The following is a 22122-nucleotide window of genomic DNA, read 5'->3' on the forward strand; positions in this document are numbered from 1 at the left end:
GTTGAGAATAACGTGGGCGCGCTTCACTGCCCCCCAGAGTGTGTGTGTGTGTGTGTAAGAGAAAGAGAGAGAGAGAGAGAGAGAGAGAGAGAGAGAGAGAGAGAGAGAGAGAGCCTGCCAGTATATGACAACCGGCAATAACGGAGCAGCTTTTTTCCTGCGCTATCTAACATCCGGCCTTCAGTCTTGTCTGCTAATAATCTTCCCCTTAGTAATTTTGTGCGCGTTAATGGTTGTTATCCTTCGTGGATGTTCACTTCTCATGATTCCGAAGAGTGACGAAATATTCATGAACACTTTGACAGATCGTTTATACCAAACTCAAAACTTGCACTATTACAAAGCTTCTTCTAGATAGAAACAGGTATATAGGGATAAATGCTCCGATCCAGGGATGCACCCGACGAAAATAAACAGCAATATCAAAAGGTTACAGTCCGTCGCAATATGCATAATTTTCCATTGGCTCTTGCAGATCTCAGAGCGAGAGCCGGGCGCACCAGCAGCGCATCGCGACGATGTACGAGGATGGTGCGTTTTGCATGGAAACGACGGCGATACAGTCGGCCTTCGAGAACGGCGTCGCCTTCTGCAGCCTCATGTAAGGCTACGACACACGTGTGCCAAGGAATAGAGAGAGAGAGAGAGGGAGAGAGATAGGGAGAGAAGAGGAAACAAAAGCCGACGCCATAGTCCATCAAAGGAAGCGAGCATAAAACGGAATTGCCGCCGGGTAAAACGACTCTATCCAACCCACGCACACTTCTACGCGCGCGCACATACACACACGCAAACACACACACACTGTCGCATACGTACACAGAGACAGACGGGACTGCTGATGGGAGAGGCAAACCAAGCCGACGCGCATTTTTTCTGGCTGGACCGGAGAGGGTCGGAGGAGAAAGGGTGGAGCGAGCAGCGCGATATGCCCTTTGCTAAAGTATACAGTAGTGTATACGCCGCGATCGAATGTCGCGTCGCTAAAACTATACTTCGATTGCACATTTGCACGGGGCTCTGATTACGAATACACGCGACAGTGCACAGAACTTTCAGATCGTATTATATACCTAATACTTACTGCAGCGTTCACTCGCGTTTTCATTTTCGCTGCGTGCGCAGCGACCTTCTGATGCTTCCACTTCGTCGCGATCCTCTTCCGCCGCCGCGCTTTCTATATACGCTCTGCTCGTGCAGTCAAGCAAAATTTACATGGTAGGAGTGCCAATAGAACGAGTCATCTATCAAAGATGCAGCACACGATATAATACATTATAGAAACGATATTTTCGATATATGTACATATACATATGATTTTTATGCATGCAGTACGTAACATAGAGAGTATATATTTACCGAGGGTAAAAGAAAGGACAGAGCTTTTTATTTTTTGATTCCAGTTATATTGCCATGCTTTTAGGGATTGTAGGGATGTGTTGTAAACCGAAAGTATGACGAGCGCTGGTAATATATTTTTCTCTGAATAATAAAGAGAGAGACTTACGGTATATATTTTGTATAATCATGAAATCTATCGGACGACGAGATATGTATAGGGATACGCGAGCCCATGTACATTTTTCATGGCTTGTTTTTGGCTGCGCTGTCGTGCGCATATATTTTTCAAAAACGAATTACATGCGCAAAACTTTCTATCGTCATTGAGGATAGAAAATGAAGCAAATCATATTATGAAGGAAGGATGAAAAATGAAAAAAATATAATAACGAAAAACGTGTGCATGGACACACGCAAACCTAAGAAAAATTGTATTTTCGAAGCGACAATTGAATTTGAAGAAAGTACACGAGTCACTTCGCTTAATTGCCAATATAACTGTCGATGTATAGGAACAATCGAGTAGTCCAACTTTAGAAAGTTGACTTACTCGTTACTGATCTGACAAGAAATCAGCTTGGGTACATAATACACAAACACACACACACACGCACACACAAACTGTTCGTTTGAAAATTGTTGAGTGTGAAATTTCAAAAGTACTTATAACGTGTTGACCATACCTGTCCAATGCTATATAAGTCAACGTTAAATTTCTATTCATCTAAAACGGACACGTACACTCGCCATGGTGACGTTGAGTAGGTTATACATCGGGTGAAATAGGATTCGACCATTGATGATCAATCGAGGTTGTTCTTCGAAATTACCTTTAAAAGCGCGGGTGTATTCAGGTGCTAGCGTTAAGATACAATGCTCATCGGCGTCACACGCACAATCAATGCTAAAACACACAAGCCCGCGTATTATTGATATAATATGTTGAAATGCTGCGAATTTGTATAGTTTATATTATAGTATACAATGTACATGTACTTATCGTACTTGGTACCGTAATTAACTTGATATCGCAGCGCCTAAGTACACATAATTAATGCAGAATCATATAGTTTTCAACGGGATATGTATACATATGTGGCATAATGTCGAACACTAGCCAAAACTATGTGAGTCTTCTCGTACGAAGTTGTGGATAATGTTTTATATAATATACTGTGTGATGCAATAAATGTCATAAGTCGTTTGCTGGCATATTATATCAATAATGATCGATCCAAGAGAAACGAGAATCACATCAGAACTGCGAGTGTCGGACAACTGAACTCTGCACTATGCATGCTTGAACCCTGATTTGAGAAAATTTACCCTATTTCTGGCCAGAATTACTAGTCGACGCATGTTAAAATGACGTTCATTATACATTTTTTAAATACGCTGAAACAATTTCTCATAACGTATTTTGTTTTAACAAATTTTTACTAGAAATTGCGCTTAGAAATAGGGTTAATTTTCTACCAGGGAACGGAAAATCTTTTTTATAAATAATCTATCGTGAGTATAGTTGTGGCAGGATATTGTACGTCATCGTTAGTACATAGCGTATAATTAATGAAAAAAAAATCATCACTAGCCTGTGCCAAGGTATTATTTAGTGCATGTAAACGCGATACGCGAGACTCGCAATTTTCCAAAATAATTTTCATTTACGAAAATCTAAACCGTTGATGGTTTAGAGTTGCAGTCAGTTTCAATAACGTACAGCAAACGTTCTCATCGGTTGTTGTTTGTAAGAAAGCGAGACAAGTGACTTTCCTTTATAGAAAAATAAATCACCACTGAGGGTTCTGATGAACAAAAAACCTCTGTCAATTCTTTGGCACGTGGCGTCCTTCAAGCTTATACTGTGTTGCTTCAATAGTGAACATTTTTTTTAACTTTTGTACTTTTGGTTTCATGTACAAAACTATTTCTAAACAATCATATAATCTGTATGTAAAGAACAGCATCGAGTACGAACTTCACGGCGACTATGTCAAAAAGCACATATGATTGATGATTTTGATTTAGACAGATTTGCTTGATCTCTTAATCCCTTTTTTGGGCTGCGTTCATTTTTGCTACATGAGATTTTTGAGATTTAATTTTTTCAAATTCTTTTTTTAAACTAATATAACTTGTTAACTCAACTTTTGAATTTTTCAAAACGAATCATGATAATGAATAACTGCTTTATGAATACTAATAAACACTGATTTCATAATAAAATGAATCAGCTTGCTAAGGAAGCTTGATGCCATTTCAATATGACAATTAAATAATTGATAATAAATAACTTTATCAAACGTAAAGTAGAAATACTTATATGGGTAAAAACAATTTTAATATTGAAGCTATATCTACATAAGCTTAAAGGAAGTTACCCTTCGGTGAATTGGCAGCGGTTTACGAATCTTCCTTATAGAAAGGAAGCATATATCCGATTCAAAATACGCTAGGGTCGTTCTTTTGAAACCAACTTTAGTGTAGTATGAACATTCATACTACACTAGGTAGTTTAATCATTTAAAGATAGACGCACAAAATATCGGTGGAATATCCGCAGGCATCGCGCATCGGGGCGTGATCGAAAATTGAGTTTGATGCTTTTCCTCTCAACGGCGATGCAATGTGCTGCGAAACAAAATAGGCAAAGTCGTAGCCCGATCGATCGTACATTTGATATAAGAGATATACAAGTAACGAGTGTGTCCTAGCCGTTAATCTGAACCTAAACTGTAGAGACTGTTCTAATCGACTCGAATCTGACGCGCGCGCATACACACGGGCACACGCACACTCACTTTCGCATTCACACGCACGGATATTCGCGTAAAAAAATTTCGAGCCTGGGACGTAAATTTAATTTTGGGAAAAGCTCGCGCAGATCCGTATAAGGGTCGTCCGGCGCTCGAGACTTTTACAATAAATACAAGCATAAACTTACACAGAGCTTTATAAGTCGATATTGAACTCAATATCCATCGCAAGACAACACTTTTAAACGATACTGCTATAAATTTTAACGTGCGTCTAAACTTTGTTCATTAATGCGCTACAAGCTGGCTCTCTGAGGCAAAGTTTTGTTCTCTGCACAAACTTTGCAACGATGCGTCGTTAGTTGCATGAACGTTGCATCAAAATTAGTTAACAAATTAATGTGTTACTACTTACAGAAAAATAAACAATGATTGTACAACAAAGTTCGCTGTTTATTGGAACGATATAATACATTTTCTAAAACGATTAAACGATTTTTTATTGTACGGCAAAAAAATTATACTGAACGTTAAAAGTTTTAATAAGATACTATCAGATACGTCATGTCACTAGCCTTTTAATAATATATACGTTCAATTAGTCTCTGTACCGCGGACCATGCGTGTTAACGTAATCATAGAATATTTCTCGCTAGAACACAGTGGATTTTCCTAGTGTTGTTTTACTACAGTCGTGAGAATGCCGAGTCTTTTTCTTACTGTGTTTAATTGGTATGCTAGAAAATTTTGTGTTTCAACTTAATATCTATATTCTATAATATAGGAGGTCAGAGAGGTATTGTTTAGAACCCACACAATTATTCGAATCCGAATTATTTTATAACCTGAAATAAATCGTCTACGAGTAAAGATGTATTAGTATATGAAACCTATATACACTTGAAAAATCGTATTTAGAAAAAAGCCTATAGATTATAATATGGAACACAATTTATTTTGATTTTCATAGCATAAGCTTAGAATTAACAGATGAGGGTTGTAATAAGATTGTTATATTTTGAAAGCCCTATATCTTAAGATTTCTTATATATGACTGAGGATTTCGCGAGGCCAATGTGGCCTATAGAAGTGATATTCTATGTATGAATATCACATTAAAAATGATTTGACGAAAAATTCAAGCAGAAGTCACTATTCGGGCCCGTACGGGTATTATAAAAATATTTGTGAAAACTGTATCTAAGGATGATATACACGTTTTTTTCTCTACGCATGTATGAGAAAATTCAGCAGCTTAATTCCAAGTTATATCTGCGTCATGTCTAAGCGCACACGTGTCTGATCAGTACATAAATGAAAAAAAAAAACTACTTTTCAGATGATAAAAGAAACGTACGAGTACAATGGGGATGACACTTGGATTATAGAACTGCCAGGAGCGCAAAAGTTCTAAAATGTAAAGTTATGAAGTCTATAATAATGTACATGCTGATATTCGGATGAAATTCATGTATGATTTCAGCGCATGTCTAATAGCAAAAATGTTCTCCAGAAAAAAAACGTACAAAAAAAAATGCAAAAAAAGAAAATAATAAATTACTACAAACTCTTATGTATTCGCATCAAATGCAGAAAGTTAACGCGTGGATGTTTTATTAATGTTGAAACTGGTGATAAAATTTTCGCGACGTGTACTTGCACAATTAAATATGTATGCAAACACTAAATTTCTAAAAACTGACGAGCGACTTGAAATAATCAGGATTCATTTCTATGCAATCGAAAAGTTGTGGGCGATTTCTAGCGAATGGCTCTATCAATATAACCGGAATACTATTGATTCACGAAGTATTTAAAATGTAAATAGTGTAAAATTGCTTATATTTTCTTTGCGATTAAATTGCACGTTGTCTTTCAACTTTATTTGAATACTTATTATCTGAAAGAGAACACTATATCTAGAGATACTATATCGATAATAAAAATCAAACAAGGTATTTTTTTTATACCTTATAGATCCAAAACTATTTAGTTACTAATGCGTCCAATTTTGCGCAGTTACTTTATTTTTGGAAACGTGAGAAGTGCAACTTGCCCATGACTGAGAAATTGTATAATCAAACAAATCATTAGGTATTGATACAATTAAAAAGCGTCTCCTTACGCCAATTGAAAAGCCGTGCAATCTAGAAAATTATTGATGAAGCATTTAATTATATTTGAAAAATAATAATATATGATTGAAATCCAATGATACGAACTGAGAACAAACTTTTAATAACAAATAATCACACATTTGAAAATTTGAAAAACCAAAAAAGGTCAATTGCATCGCCAATCCCGCATGAATCAATAATTTTCTACATTTTTAAGTCATAAGACATAAGCATTATAGGAAGAGAATTAGTTTTAAGCATAAGAAGCAAATGAAATAAAATAAATGTTAAAGATAACACAGAATAATGTTACTAACATACGTGTAGCACGAAAAAGTATGAATATAAAATAAAGAAGAAAAAAGAGATACAACGATGACGAGCAGCCTTTAACCTCGCGGTGCGTTGAATTTCATTACCATGCAAATCAAAGCGGAGTAGTGGCAAACACCTGCCGTGAGGTAGTCATTAATTTTCTAATGTCAATTTTTCGTTATTGACCCGTGAAAAAGAGTGAAATAAATTCATGTTTGTAAAATTCTAATCTGGAAAAATGTTTAGTAACAGAATGTATTTCGTTCTTCGTGTAACATGGAAAATAATAAATATAATTGAAAGCAAAAGCGCCTAATTTATACAAAGGAAATGCACGTATTTTGCCATAGATGATAAATGTCCCGTATAAAGCATGTATTGAAAGGGATAATGTCAACTCTTTTTCAAGAAATAAAATCAATCTAGACTTTATTATATTTCTGTATTATATGAATATACTGTGAATACACTCGGTTTCAAAAATGTTGAATAAAAGTACATAATACTTGCAGGAAGTGTAATTTTTCGTTTGCCGACATTTTTTGTGAATACAAAGATAAATTTGAGAGTAAATATGTGTAAAAAAAACTTATAGCTGAACTATTATTTGGAATGTTCTACGGGAAATATGTTGGACAAACGAAAAAAGGTTGTACAAGATGTCGATAACCGAATGTATAAGAGATCATAAGAGAGAAAGTATGATTTTCATGCAACTCATATTTTTGTATGATTCGAACGTCGGTCTATGCCCGATCGCATTACCAACGATGAGAGTCAATAAAATGCCAATTTATTAAACGAGAGTCTATCATTATTGTATAATAATATGTATTGTCTGCCAAGCGTGTGCAGTAATTAGAATAATATTAACGTAATTATATGCTATACATACATTGTATTACGTGTTGTGTATATTATAAATGTTTAGAGGACCAAAAAATACATTCTACCAATGTAAACAACAAATTAAAATTTCTTTAATCCTTATATAATTTTGACGATTACTTTCATTTTATTTTTTATTAAAAATTAATTCTACTTCTTAAAAAAAAGAGCATGCCTACGTTTTTTTTATATCATCAAAATTTCATGTTACATGCACTTTTGAAAATTGACTAAGCAATATTGGATTTTCAAAAATCAAATTTTGCTTCTTTCTAGAGGAAGCTTTGTAATAGTAAAATGTTCAGTTTCCCTAAAGCTTCATAGAAACGTATTTGGAGTTCGAATCATGCGTTTTTAGAACATGTCCGTGCGGATGGCTGTGTGTGTACGTATACCGTCATAATTCTGAAAGTACGTTAACGATTGTAATAAAATTTGACATGCATATATATTTCTGATTCTGAATTCGGACAAAAAATTTTTTATGATCCTGACCATTTTTTACTCATTCTATGGCCATTTTTCGATTTTTGAAAAGATATATTTCCTTTCTCTTAATAATATGATTAATACACAATAAATTCAGCAATAGTGTTTCTAAAAAAGCATTAAATCGTCCACTTTGTCCTGCAAGATTTTTAAGATTGACTGTTCCGTTCGATTGTTATGATAAATAAGGTGATTTAAAAAAAAAATAATACCTCCAAAAATAAATCGTCAAACTTTTTGAAAAAATGTATGACGAAAATTCATGATTTTATGAGGTTATGAGGACCCTATGGTATTTAAAAGAATGGGGTTTAAATTTTTTCATGAAAATTATATGATTTGATATTGTGATGGCTGCTTCTTCAGTAAAATAATTAAGATTGTAAGTATTTTTCATGATAGATGCATGGAAAAGGCCACTTTCCATGCATGTAAAATGAATGGAAAATCGAGTTTTTCTTAGCAGCGGGAAAAAACTACTCCCTTGGGAGGAAAAAACGTTTTTTCCTCCCAAAGGAGTAGTTTTTTCCTTACTCTGCAGCCTATCCGATGGATGTGTGTCTACATAAGCATTTTCAAAATTTTCAAAATTTTCAAAATTCAAAATGCCAACGCATTTGACGATAAAAAGAGACTGACCTGTACAACTATTATAATTGAAAGTATACTCTTCGGTTCCTTCTATACATGATGATAACAACTCTATCACAATCCTATTTTCTAATACAATTACATTCATTATATGCAATAATATTTTTTTTTTCTCCATAATTATAACGTTACATTACATCGAAATCAACTATTTCTATCCGTATAAAACTAAAAAGAAAGTTTGAGTTCCATAAATCGATTAATTGAAATCGCCTTAATTGAAACGCTGCTGCACTGACGCAATAAAAAAGTTTTGAAGCGTTTGGAAACTTTGAAGTAAACATCAATCTCTTTTTAGATGAAAATATTCCTCAAATGCTGTAAGATAAATTCTGGCAGTGCATTTCATAATTCAAGGAAAGCAAAAACACAGATATGATAGCCTACGAAAATAATTATTATTCTTATCGTCTTTGTGCGATTGTCGGAGATTGAATGCTTGTTTTCTTAAATTCACGTTGTATTAAAGTGTTTCCAACAATGAGTTATTTTATTTGCAAAAGTTTCTTCAAACTTTTGCGGATGTACAAATTTGTGTATAAAGATACTGATTCTTAATCCATTTATACGAAAATAAATTATCATCGTGAAACTGTCTTCAAAGGTTTCCAATCTTAACAATGAATGGTTCGATTTAAGATTGCATCTTATGTTACACGATTGCAAACTAATTTCCGCAACTAAGTCCGCACATAAGCAAACGCTAAGAGTTTTAAATAGTCTAAGCATGCATGATGAGCACATGCGATACAGACCACATCAATCGATATATCGATATATCGCATAAAACCGCAGACCTTATTATTCGTGCAAAGTGATGCTCGGCACTTGTATCAAATTTAGACTGTGTAGTCGCATGCACGTGTCTACCATCTAGCAAGAAGTTTTACGCTCGTAATCAAAAACTGCGAATCTATTCTTTGTAGATTTGCTTCATTTGAAAGTATATATTTTTGCTTTTTATGCGGTATGGGTGATTTGATATCTTAGTGACGAGATGGTTAGTCAATTAATAAAACAGAGAAGTATTGACGTAAGAAGATAGTTGTAATCTAAACTTTGAAATACTATTTTTTTTTTACGTGGCATTTGGAACTCGAAAGTTCATTGCCTCATCTACGCAAGCCTTCCACGCTGCCCTATCTTGTGTCAACTCCACCCAAGATGCACCTCTCCGATCGACACCCACCCGTCCTATTTCTACTAGATCCGCTTTTACGTTGTCCTCCCATCTATGTCTAGGTCTACCTAGAGGTCACGTTACCATCGGCCTGCCCTTCATGACATGCGCTACCGTACGGTCGACTCCCATTCTGCCGATCCTAATCTGCGCGATTTTATTATTCTGTTAATATTTGGTGACGCGTACAGATTATGTAACTCATCATTGTGTAGTCTCCTCCATTCCCCGGTTTCCTCATCTTTCTTCGGCCCGTATATTTTTCGCAAGACTTTATTTTCAAATACCCTAAAACGGTTGTCCGCCTGCTTAGTGAGAGCCCACGTTTCGCACCCGTACAGAACCACCGGCAGTATTATTGTCCTGTATATTCTTATTTTAACGTTTTTAGACAACAGCCTCAACTTAAGTAAATTACTCACGGCGTAGAAGCAAGCATTACCCGAATGGAGTCTCTTATTTATTTCGACATTAATCTCGTTTCTATCATTTATGGTCGTACCCAGATACCTGAATTCGCTAACCTTTTCAAAAGTAAAATTCCCAACTCTGAGATCTTCCTCCCCTCTGCAGATGCCTAGCTTATCCACAATCATGTACTTTGTTTTTGATTCACTCACTTCTAACCCTGTATACTCCACCGCTTTTATGAGGATTTCCGCGTTTCTTGCTACCGTTTCCCTACAATCCCCCAGTATATCCAAATCATCTGCGTAGCCTAGTATCTGCGTTGTTCCATTAAGCGTTGCGCCCAGCTGGCTAACCTGCATTTTTCTAACGGCATACTCTAACGTTAAGTTGAACAGCACCGTAAAGAGCCCATCCCCTTGTTTTAAACCATCGCGTATCATGAAGGGTTCTGATACATTACCGCTTACTCGGACCTTTCCCGTGCTTCCGTTCAGACATATTTGAATTAATCTCACGAGTTTTTTCGGTGCACCGAGAAGTACTAGAATTTGATACATTTTGCTTCGCTTAATAGAGTCGTACGCTTTTTTAAAATATATAAATAGTTGGCGTATGGTTTCGCAAAATTCCCACTTTTTCTCTAACTGTCTTATGGTAAACATTTGATCGCTCGTCGATCTGTTGCGCCGAAATCCGCACTGATAATCTCCTACTATATCTTCCGCGAATGGAGTGAGTCTAGCTTGTATTACGTTTGACAGAACTTTGTAGCACGTTGCTAAAAGTGAGATACCCCTATAGTTATTGCAGTCTGTCTTATCCCCCTTTTTAAAAATCGGTATAATGATAGATTCCTTCCAATTTTCAGGTATTGTTTCATTTTTCCAGATGGCACATACTAGTTTATAGATTTTGAAAGTGAGCTCGATGCCCCCATATTTGAGTAACTCAGCTGGTATAGAGTCATTTCCCGCGGCTTTGTTGTTTTTTAGTTTTTTAATCGCGGCCTCTACTTCTTGGTAGCTCGGTTCCTCCACGTGGAGTTCAGCAGTGTGAATTTCGTCCCCTAATTCTTCGCTATTTTCGTGCACGTTTAATAATTTATTGAAATAATTTTTCCACAGCGACAGTAATTCGTTGTCATTTGTTACGAGGTCCCCGTTTTCGTCCTTCATCAATTGCGCTCTACTCCTAAAACCCTTTTTGATGGCGTTAATCCCTCTGTACATTTCGCGCGGGTTATTTTCCTTACTGTTAGTTTCTATTCTCCTAATTAGGTTCTTTTGATACTCCTGCTTTTTATTTCTGTAGATTGCGCCCGCCTGTTTCCTTACGTTAGAATACTCTTCTACGGTCCTGTCGCTTCTATCGTGTCGCGCAGACATTATAGAAAAATAAAACTCATTTTTTTGTAAATAATAAATAAATAATGCAAATACATCAAAATAAACACTTTTTTAAATAGTGGGCAAATCAGTATATTACGATACGTGTGACCTAAATAGCCGATTATTGCACGGCGTGTATTAGCTAGTGATAAGACGCCGTGCACTGTAATGGGCTGCTTAGTTCACAAGTATCGTATACAATGTGTATGCATTTCACTGCCGCCCCCCTTCTCCCGCCTCTCTTAAGCTATCTTTTCTTAGCCACTTATACTATAAAAGAATGCATATAGCACATCATTCTTACTGTATCTATATTTTTGTATCAATTAACATGGCTTTTGCAAGTTTGTAAAAAACGTTGACTAGATACTTTGATTTTTCTTATCATGCATTTTATGTGTTTGTCCCATTTTCAATTGAAACCAAAGACCCTTCCGTTTGTGACGATGCTGATTTTTTCGCGAAGCTAGTTCTTAATTATAGCTATCGTTTTATCGTACAGGAGATACTTTGATTAATAATATTCACTGAATACGTGTAAAAAAATAATTATGAAACTATACAAAATTGTAAAGTCTTGAGGTAACTGTGGAGACTGGAAAACTGTAGTCTGTGCGTGTCCTTCCCTTGATGTGCGCTTGGCTTTTGTTGCTGCCTGGACTGAGACGCTCCTGCGTCAAAGACATTGATGCAATAAACCTCGCAGCTAGTAGATCCTCTTGGTTTGGGTCTCTCTATACTGTGTACCTGTATTTGTGTACATATGCGCGTGAATATTATTGAGGAGTTCTAACAGTTTAAATTTATTTTATCTAGAATTTTATAGGATTTATATTAGAAAAGTTATATACTTTTAACTAGACTAAATTTTTCTCTGATATTTACTCAGATTGATTATGTATTCAGCAAAATTTCAGCAAAATCTGTTTCCTAAGGCTAAATCCTCTCATTGTGAGGATTACACACACCAATTATCGAAAGCGTGAATCTCCCTACTGCATCATCTTCGTCGGCGAATCCAGGTGCGAAAGGGATTTAAAAGACGGGCCACTTGACAGTCCCTGGCACACGTCCTTTACAGGAAATAAATGCAGCAATGAACTTCGGCGTATCACGCAGACTTTTAATTTCATTGAGCCGAAACATGGCTACCTATTATTGATCCGTTATCGGAGAATTAAAAGAAATATAATTTACCATTTACAAATAACTACCTGGATTAAAAATTAGATGTTCTGCTGGCTGTATTATTTTTCAGTTGATTGTGTTTCTCGGGACTATTAGCTTTTGGGTCGTTGGTATCTTATATTTAAAAAAATATAGATAGTGCGCTTCATGGTTTTCCCGTTAACCCGGACTTTCGTAGATGATGTCGAGATGTTCGGCATCGCGGGTGCAATTGAGTTTGAGTAGTACGAGGTAACAATGTATGTTGATAAAATGTGCGATATGCAACTCGAGATGAATCGAGACTTTTTGGTCTCGACTATTTTTGTCGAGACGAGGAGGGATTCTGTCGAAGAAATTCGGATACTCGAAATACTTCGGTATCCTCTCTTTAAAAAGAGATGGCCGGGAGTTATGAAGTCTTTTAAAATTCTATGGCAAAACATCCGGTCAAATGGCGCCAAAATTGGAAATGTTTTTAAATACAGATGTATACTCAATTGGAAAGTATTTGTTAGAGTTTTGAATGCTTTTTAAATATTATAATAAAGAGACCAAATGCAGTAAAAATGAGCGCGCGAAGCGTGCTGGATTTTGCTAGTATTCATTAAACATAAGGTGCTGTCTGTTGTGTAAAGAATATTATATTATTCATAATTTATATGTATAAGATAAGGATATGCAATAGGTATAATTAAAATTAAAAAACATAATGTAAAAACATAATTGAAAAACATAACTATACATGCATATAGTAGTATAGTAAATTTTATTTGTATAAAGCAATATTGAGACTAGGTTCACATGTTTATTAATTAGCGCAGAATATCTTAACAACAGCTTTCACAATACTTAACATTTTGCAATATTAAATTTTTATTACGTAGACATTCTTCTTCGACGATATTTTAAGTACGTATAACAGACAAGTTGATACATTAGTATCGTAAATGATAGAGAGTAAACTATTACCAACATACAGGTAAGTTCCAAGTTCTTACGCCTAAACTATTCTAAAGCCACATAAATTGCTGAAGTAATGAAAATTCGCTAATTACAAGATTCCTTACAACTAATTTTTAAAAGCACTGCGTATTTAATACTAAAGTTGAGTATACGATTTTTAGCAGTACTGATGAAATCTAAATCTAGTGTAATAAATAACAGGGACAGACATAGCGTAAACTAAAGAGTCTTAACAAGGCTATCGAAAAAAGTTACTTTGTCTCGTCTTTTATTTCATGACCCGAGCACTCATCGTTATTGATATTATAGAAGTACAAAGTGATTGAGAATCGCCTTACGTCAGAAGAACAAGCACATGTTTTTATCGCGTGATTTGAATGGCAGTATAGCAACAAAAGTACTGATTCTCAGGAACCTTGGCAGTGTCATTCAATGCGGCTCGACAGTTATCAACAGATAGTTAGCTTCTGCTTGGTCATTTTGCAATTGAAATTCGAAAAATGTTTCGCTTTTTTATTAAGAATTCATTTACGAATTTAACGTTACTCTGTTACTCTATTCCTAAGCGGTTTTTATGTCTAGCAAGCTTAACACCACTTTTTCAGATAATCACTCAGACACAATCGCCTATTTTAATACCGTCAACTGTGCGAAAAATTCTCTCGGAAGGCGGTAGTTCACCTATGAGGAATTTCTCGAGTAGTCTGTTGGCACCCTGGGAGTGCCCTGAGCCGACAAATGCCAGAGTTGCGTCTCTGCCCGCGTACTCGAGGAGTACGTCCTGACCCCCAGGATGATTTTTTATGAATTCGGTACAATTGTAGACGTAATCGCAGATGACCAGCCAGCAGTCGTCTATGGTGTCGTGCCAAGAGATCTCTTCCAGCGATATTATGGGCAAGCTGTTCTCGCATTTGTCGGAGTAACCCAGTTTCTTGTTGGCTATCGCTTCTGGACTGGGCTTTGCGTAGTTGCTCGATCGTTTTCCCATGAGGTTCAGCGTTTTGTCCAGGAGGTTGAGAGCCCGGAAATTCAGTGTAAGTCCCGACAATTCCATGGCACTGGAAGTAGGCTCCCTCAGAATGATGCTCCGCTCGGACTGCGACTCGTTGCTGCACAAATGCGAGTTGTTTTATGTTAAGCAGAACGACACCGGCGCACAGACACTACTAGTACAGTGATCGAGGAAGTGAGACTTAGTTGTGGCTTGCGACTGAGGGAATTGAAAACTGTTAGTCTGGAGGCGAGTGGTAGTTTTTATATCCCAGCGTACGGGCAATCACCTACAGTACGTTTGACGTCAGGAAAAAGACGAGAAGAAGCGTCTCACTTTCATCAGATCATTTTGCTTGTTGGAGCTAGGGAAGGGATATTAAGTCTTGAGTGTGACGAAATGGGGTCTGTTATCGCGCGATTAACAAGTTCAGTTGAATTTTGTGATTAGGCCATACATTTGAACTCGCGCGACACACGAGTCGACAGTGAAATTGCGAAAGAGATTACTTTACTTGCTTTTTTTGCTTTACTCTTTTCAAAAAATAACACTTGACTGCGACGATTATAATAATCAGGTCGATGGTAGCGATGTATTAGCTAATTTAAGCAGACACAACTGATATGGAGCGAACATCTGGTACTTACGAGAAGCGGGCAGCGCCATGAGGTTGTCGGTCGTACGACATTTCTAGACGTACTGAAATGCTATTACACGGGAGAAATCAATTCTGTGTACGCAAAGTGTGACAGAGGAGAGGTAGGTTAGGAGAGAGAGAGAGAGAGAGAGAGTGAGAGAGAGCCAGGAGAATATAATTCCATTACCGGTTGAAACCTCACACCCAGTCGAGGGTCTGCAGCCGCCGCACTATATTCACTATGACTACGAATAGATGATTTCAAGTAAAAAGCATTCAACATCATTTTACTTAGAAAAAATTTTTAACGTTTCACCAGTATCATTTTGCAACCAAATTATTCACTTGATTAATAATGTTTTTTTCTTACTTGAGGCCCCTCTCCACAATCGAGATACCACAACAATAATCCAGAAAAAATCATTGAACTTTGCATCTTCATAGGACTTTTGAGTTAAGTGTCAACAACAACAAAAAAAAAGCGCATCGGCGAAATTTTAAAGATTTTTCCTGGATCATTGTTAAAGAATTGCAGCCGGAGCTCGTATCCGCTATATCTACGCATCATGATCTATCGTTGGTAAATTTTTGAGGTCGAAATATCATTATCTTGCCGCGATTTAATGGAACAACGAGACCGTAGTTTTTCTCCGTTTACTGTATATATTAGTATATCTATATTGAGTGTGGAGAGGTACCTTAAACTGATGAAAAAGGAATTTAAAATCGTTTGAATTGACGAGTTCAATGACTGTACTATAAATCTTTAGCAATGACAAATATGTTGTTGAGAGCACTTCATACGTAGTAGATGTTGTATTTACGCTATAGTAATCTGAAGATGCGTAATGATTGTTATGAATGAAGCATAGAGTCAAAGGAAACTATGAACGCAAAATATTTATGACATATGACGAATAGGAGACTATGTGCGAATACTACATTGTCGTCGTAGTTCGAAAAAGTAAATATTATTTCTTTTGCGATCGAGGAATAAAGCCATAGGGGGCTCGCCTATCACACAAAAATAATGACTTGACATCAGCGAATCACGAGGAAAATGTTTTTCTGCTTTTATTCAAATATTCTACTTTCTAAGCAGTTAATTATTGCATTATTATTAAAATTTTTATGACGATAATCTATATGTCGGCCTACCTGTATCTTCAGAATTCTCTTTTTCGCTCAGATTTTTTTATGAATATAATCTTGACGCAAACAGTATTATCACGTGCTAGATTAAATATGATTAATTACATTGACACACATGCAAGATTCTTTTGGCTGGGAAACTTTTAAGTATAGATTTGCCTAAAAACTTAATTTTAAGATCGCTATATCACTCGCATATACATTTAAGTGTTATAGAGATTAGACGTATAATCTGAAATAAATCCTATTATTTCTGTGACGTTAATTTAATTCTGTGACGTTCTTTATTCTACGAAGTTATGTATTCATGATTGAGTTTGACTTTGCTTAATCAATAGATGACTTGCTTGACTGCGATATTAATAATTTAAAAATACGCTGTTCAGTATTCGTTAAAGAAAGTGATAAGCGAAGGTACGTGTATCTTCAGATTGTCGTATTTTTAACTATGATAAAAAATGTTACAGATTTTGTTCAGAAAACTAATTTCAAAAAAGTTGTAAAAATTTTCTCTGGCAAAAAACTGCTACCAATTTTTTGACACGTAGCTTACAGCTAACAGGTATCGACCAACGCTTGGCCAATTTTTACATTATCCACTACTAAGTAAATTTAGTCGTTACTCTGCAGATCAGCCATTTTTATGGTGAAAATTTTTCCCAAAAATAATAAATTGCTATAAAACAAAAACGCGTAAATAAACTGAAAAATAGACTATTGTCCCGTTATGTTAGAGTAAAAACAAAGAAAATGAGACGGGGTGAATAACAATCTACTTAGTAGAGGCTTTCCAAAAATACTATTTATTGACTGAAACGTAGTTCGAACATGTTTCTCTACAATCTCTAAAAAATTACCACTACAGAGCTTTCTAAGGCGAAAGCACTAGCCCTGACAGAGCTTCCAAGACTCTTGGAGAGCTACAAAAAAAAATTGATGACACCGTATCTAATGAACATATAACGAAGAAATTCGTGCTCACCCGCATAAGAATTTTCTAAAAACACGAGAATAGAGCTTTATAGGGAAACTGAAAATTTGACCAACCACCTGGAATATTCATCAGTAGAAGAAAACAATGAATCAGACCAGATTCGGCTTAACGCAGCACTACAAAAACAGGCAAACGAAATCAGCAATCAGTAATTTTAATTTAAATGCATATTAATTGCGCCAACGAATCCAGAAAAAGTGATCTGACTAATACTCGACTCTTAAGATAAGACCAATTATTGAACGTTCGCAATGATCTGCTACACTGAATATAAATAATTTCTAGCTTGTGATATAGCTTATCATACCTCCAGGGGAGAAGAAAAATACGAATAGGTGCATCTGTATTATCGTATGAATGAATGGCGCCACCAGCTGGTCGACGGGCTGCCAGAGCACAGGCGTCGACGATGCTGCCACCTCGCGAAACTTGTCCCAAAGCAGATAGACGCTTTTAGCAACAGAGGGAACAAGTCCTGTCTCTTTCCTCGGTCGAGTCTGTTTTATCGTTCGAAGGTGCGGAAAGCACCTGCTCGAAGTGGCTATTATATTGATCCGCGACCGACCATGCCCGACTGTGACTACTTAGAAATTCACGTGTCCCCATCGCTACCCCCGCTAACAGCGCCGCGCGATTGCGATATCTTGGTTGGCAAATGGAGCGTTGGAGATAAGCGCTTAGCGCGAGCGAACTAAAAGCGATAAAACAGGATCCGTCCGCAGTGATAGAGCCCTTCGATAGGCCGTAAATTCGAGTAGGTAGATAGGTACGCCTAGCACACCGGCAGATGCGCATACATCGAGTTCATCGTGGTATTCGCAGAGCGCATGTGTTGCCTCCTTCGGCCCTTCCCCTCTCCTCCCGACGGCGAGGCTCCCCTGCTTCTCTCTCTGCCACCTCGTCGACGGTGGCGGTAGCATCAGCAGCAGAGGCGGCGCGACGCCGTGGCGAGGGCAGCGCCGAAGTGTCGACTGCTTTCGTGCTAGTCGCAATCATGCCACCAGCCGGGCGCAAAAGCTCGCGTCTAAGCTACTCCCCGTGGCGCAGCCGCTGCTGCTGAAAGTGTGCCTCTCCGTTTTCTCTTTCTCTCTGCCTGCCTGTCCATCTATCCCCCTGTTCCTCTCTTTCGCCTTTCGCTCGCGATCGCGTGTGTCGCGTTCTGTACTCCTGTCTGTCCGTCTATCTGTCCCTCGCTTTCTCGGTCCCTCTCTCCGCACGACGGAGAGGAACGAGGTGTCGAGTGTCGCGGAAGGAAGCAAAAAGTAGTCAAGGAGGCGGCGGCAGCGTGGCGTACGAGGAGGAGGAGGAGGAGGAGGACGGCGGCGGAGGAGGCGACGACGACGACGAGGAGGCGGCTGGTGCTGCTGCAGCCGGTGACAAGAGCAGCAGCAGCAGCACGACTACGAGCAACGCACTTCGAACGACGAAACACAACGAAAAGTGACGACGAGTATCAGTGCAGCACGAACGCGAGCTAAGAGAGCCGAGGGGTTTCCATGCGACGAGGAGGAGCGAAGCAGCACGGTACTGCCCCGCACACACACACACACACACGCACGAGCGCGCGCGCACACACACACAATCCGCCGCGTTGATACTCGGTGCATTTCGCATCGGCCATGCTCGCATAAAACTCGGCTACGGAATGCAGTTCTGTCTCGCGCGCGAATTGATTTTCCTCTCGTCGTCGCGCCGCTTTTTCCGAGAGCTAGCGCACGAACAGATGTAGAGAGAGAGAGAGAGAGAGAGAGAGCTCGGTGAGTGCGCGATGTGGAAATGAGTGCACGTGTTTCTAACGCGTTAAACCGAGTCAGCGGTAGTGTCGAAGGGGGATCGATAGTAGATAGCCCCTATCAGAGGTAAAAGCAAAACACCGTCCACCGCGGCGCGGCGGGGGCGCGCGCAGGAGACCCAGAGAACGAGAGAGAGAGAGAGAGAGAGAGAGAGAGAGAGAGAGAGAGAGAGAGAGAGAGAGAGAGAGAGAGAGAGAGAGGTTAGAATCGCGTGCGCGCTTTGGAAATTATAGACTCATCCCTTTTTTCTTCCCCCGCTGACCACGGCAGTCCTCCGCCGTAGTGCATCCTACCTGTATACGGCATTATGCTTGGAGCGGGAGAGAGTTTTCATCCGCAGCGAGACGGCCGCTTTTGTGCCGCAAGTCCGAGGCATCGGCGTTCTCGCGCTTAATTAGCCTCTTTCAGAAGCTCTGGCGTCGCGTAACCGGCTTTGTCCTCGTTTATTCTTTTCGGCGAGAAAGTCCAAATCTTGTCGGGCGGTTATCGCGCGGATGGAAACGGAAAATCTTAAAAATATACCGGAAGGTTCAAAGCCGCCGCCGCGGCTGCTGCTATTTCGGTTTATCCGAAAGTCTATTATTTTCGTCGAAAACGAAAGCTCTCTCGAGCGCCCTCACTTCAAAAATACACGCGCGCGATACGAAATTGTTTTGTAATTTCGCTAATTCTATTTCGAGTCCGCGCTCCGATGATTTACTTGCACCGTTGCTGTCCGCGGCATTGTGCGATGTGAGCCCACTACAGCCCGTACGCGCCAGCGCTTTCACCTCTGAGGTGCTTGTCGCCTCCGCGAGCTATGGCTTTCGTGCGGTCGTAGCGAATTCCGGACTTCGATCGAGGCATCGATCCCCCCAGAGGCGCACGCGTAGCTCGGAGCGAGAAAGAAAGAGAGAGAAAGAGCGAGCGAGTCCGATTTTGCGCGCGACGTGACTCCTACTATTTATAAATGGTTTGAACCCGGTCGGCGCATTGGCGAACGCCGCGTGGCACACACGCGAGCTCTGGGCTTGGGGAACAATTCGCGCGTACCCCATGGTAAAAATAGTAGCTCCGGCTAGCCTAGCGCCTAGCTTCGTCTTCTTCTTCTGCTCTTCTGGTTCTCCTCTCGCCGCCGCTACCAGCCGCAGCAGCAGCAGCGTAAAGAGGCTGCAACTTTGTCATGCAGCGGCCCTCCTTTCGTCGCGTTTTCGCTTCCTGCCTGGGCATGGACGGGACCCAGTTAGCCGGCACCCTAGAGCCCTTGATCGTAGGTGCGATGCCCTCAGCAGCCAGTGCGTGTGACTGTCGCTGTCGCGGAAATGCCGACAACGCGTAACACGTTCTACTCCCCGCAAGAAGGCAATCGAATCGTGAAAAGGCTAATCGGCGATTCCTAAAGATCCCCCCCCCCCTCTCTCTCGCTCTTTCTCTTTCTGTACGCCGCCCCTCTCGAGTCGGCGCGCGGAGCGAGCCACATTCCCGGCAGATCGCGGATGCTAATAGAAGCGTTGTGTAACGGACAGCGGAGCCCGAGCTGCTCTCGCACCCGTAGGAAAATCTGTGTCTCGGCCGCAGCGCGCCTTCTGGGCCCGGAGCGGAGTGAGAGCCGTTATAGCTCTACGCGAACTTTGGGGCCGTAGAGTTTGTAGAAAGTGCGCAATTGCCAAGAGCAGCGGCGTCGCCGTCTTCGTCATCAATGACGGAGCCTCTCCTCCTGTCACTCTCCGCTGAAATATTCACCAGGGACCGGCCCTCGCTCCGCGCGCGTCTATGATAGATTCTATATTTATAGGCTCTCTCTCACTCCCTGCGGACGCGTCTTCTCTCGCTCGGATCTCTGTGCGCGTGTGCGTGTGTGTGTGTGTATACGTGGGCTTTCTCTCTCTCTCTCTCTCTCTCTCTCTCTCTCTCTCTCTCTCTCTCTCTCACGCACACACACTCGCGCGCGCAAGCTCTCTCGATGCATGTCATCACTGAAGGTGCACGAAAGTTTCACGATGTTGACGTGCGATTCCGCGGCTACTGCGGAAAAGAGATCGCTGGCTGCAGTACGGTGCGCGCGAGTCGCGGAGAGCGAGTTTTGAGGTTAGATCGACCGAGTTTGCAACAATTTATAAATAGTGCGCTCGGGAAAGTAAACAGTGAGCGTCGAGTGCACGCTTTTCTCGCAAACGGCTTGCTTCTCGATTATCCGAAGTTGGCTGGATTAACCCGCCGATATAAATCGAATGATCGGCGAAGTAGCCTCGAGACATATATTGCGCGACTTCTCGTGGAGCAAGTGGGTCGGGAGCTGCGAACTTCTCTGCGGATTTCTTACGTGGCTCTTTGCGGAGCCTTAACTTCCGAAGCCGTATATAAGGCAATCATCTTGAAAGCGTGCGTACACTCTACTTCTCAGAGCCGCTGTGTTAATCGCACTAGGCCGATTTGCGAGGATCCGATCGAGCTAACCCCTTCCTTTTCGAAGTGTGCACGTTATTCTCTTGTAAGCTTTAAGCTTGCTAATTTTGATTTTGTCATTCATAACACGCTGGGGTCCAGTTTGTCGGTAATATCCGCGCCCTAGAAGTTGCTTTGTGTGTAAGAATCAAAGTTATATAATGCCCTGTCGGATCTTTGTCGTGTACAAGTTGCCAGATTTTTTTCATTAGTTGCTTTGTTTGCGTCATGCTGATGACCTCGAAGTTGATCGTTTAGGAAACATGCCTTCGGGATTATCAGCATCCATAACTTTTGTTTGAGTTTGAATTAAAAGATTAGACGTGCGAGATCCAATATTCTTTGTATCAAACAATAAATGTGTATACGCGTAAAACAATTTACTACGTATTGCGCGATGAGGTATTCTCATTTAGACCGGCATATTGTAAGTTGTACGATATATGACTGAGCCCAGCA

The 22122-nt window shown here is 39.6% G+C and overlaps 3 protein-coding genes across 13 annotated transcripts in view; 2 read left to right on the plus strand and 1 right to left on the minus strand.

Moving 5' to 3' along the window:
* LOC100677851 overlaps positions 1-7494 on the plus strand; it is a 73898-nt gene extending 66404 nt beyond the window's left edge. Inside the window, exon 6 of the mRNA XM_008215883.3 lies at positions 476-7494. Within this exon, the coding sequence (XP_008214105.1) occupies positions 476-605 (130 nt within the window). The 3' untranslated portion in view covers positions 606-7494. The remainder of the gene's footprint in view (positions 1-475) is intronic.
* A 5932-nt stretch (positions 7495-13426) lies between these two features.
* On the minus strand, positions 13427-15437 carry LOC100114718 (cytochrome b5 type B). The gene is made up of 2 exons (XM_001599598.5): positions 15311-15437; positions 13427-14781 (listed from the first exon to the last, which is right to left on the minus strand). The coding sequence occupies exons 1-2, from the start codon at positions 15349-15351 to the stop codon at positions 14283-14285; spliced, it is 540 nt and encodes a 179-aa protein (XP_001599648.1). The 5' UTR covers positions 15352-15437; the 3' UTR covers positions 13427-14282.
* Positions 15438-18368: 2931 nt separating this feature from the next.
* Positions 18369-22122, plus strand: part of LOC100114793 (junctophilin-1) — a 39829-nt gene continuing 36075 nt past the window's right edge. For 5 of the 11 annotated variants that reach the window (XR_004344857.1, XM_032599066.1, XM_032599065.1 and 2 more), the window contains exon 1: positions 18371-18970. The gene's annotated coding sequence lies outside the window, so the exon portion shown is untranslated. Of the gene's footprint in view, positions 18971-21414; positions 21601-22122 lie in introns of those variants that run through there. The other 6 variants (XM_032599073.1, XM_032599069.1, XR_004344856.1 and 3 more) reach the window with 5 other exon arrangements.

This window comes from Nasonia vitripennis, chromosome 4, assembly GCF_009193385.2.
Source record: "Nasonia vitripennis strain AsymCx chromosome 4, Nvit_psr_1.1, whole genome shotgun sequence".
In the NCBI taxonomy this organism is placed as follows: Eukaryota; Metazoa; Arthropoda; class Insecta; order Hymenoptera; family Pteromalidae; genus Nasonia; species Nasonia vitripennis.

What these genes read in the sequence shown, in the direction of transcription:
- LOC100114718 (XM_001599598.5), bottom strand. Translation starts at nt 15,351, where the DNA reads ATGTCGTACGACCGACAACCTCATGGCGCTGCCCGCTTCTC. An exon ending in CATGGCGCTGCCCGCTTCTC is followed by an intron (nt 14,782 to 15,310) that starts GTAAGTACCAGA and finishes GCATTTGTGCAG; the next exon opens with CAACGAGTCGCAGTCCGAGC.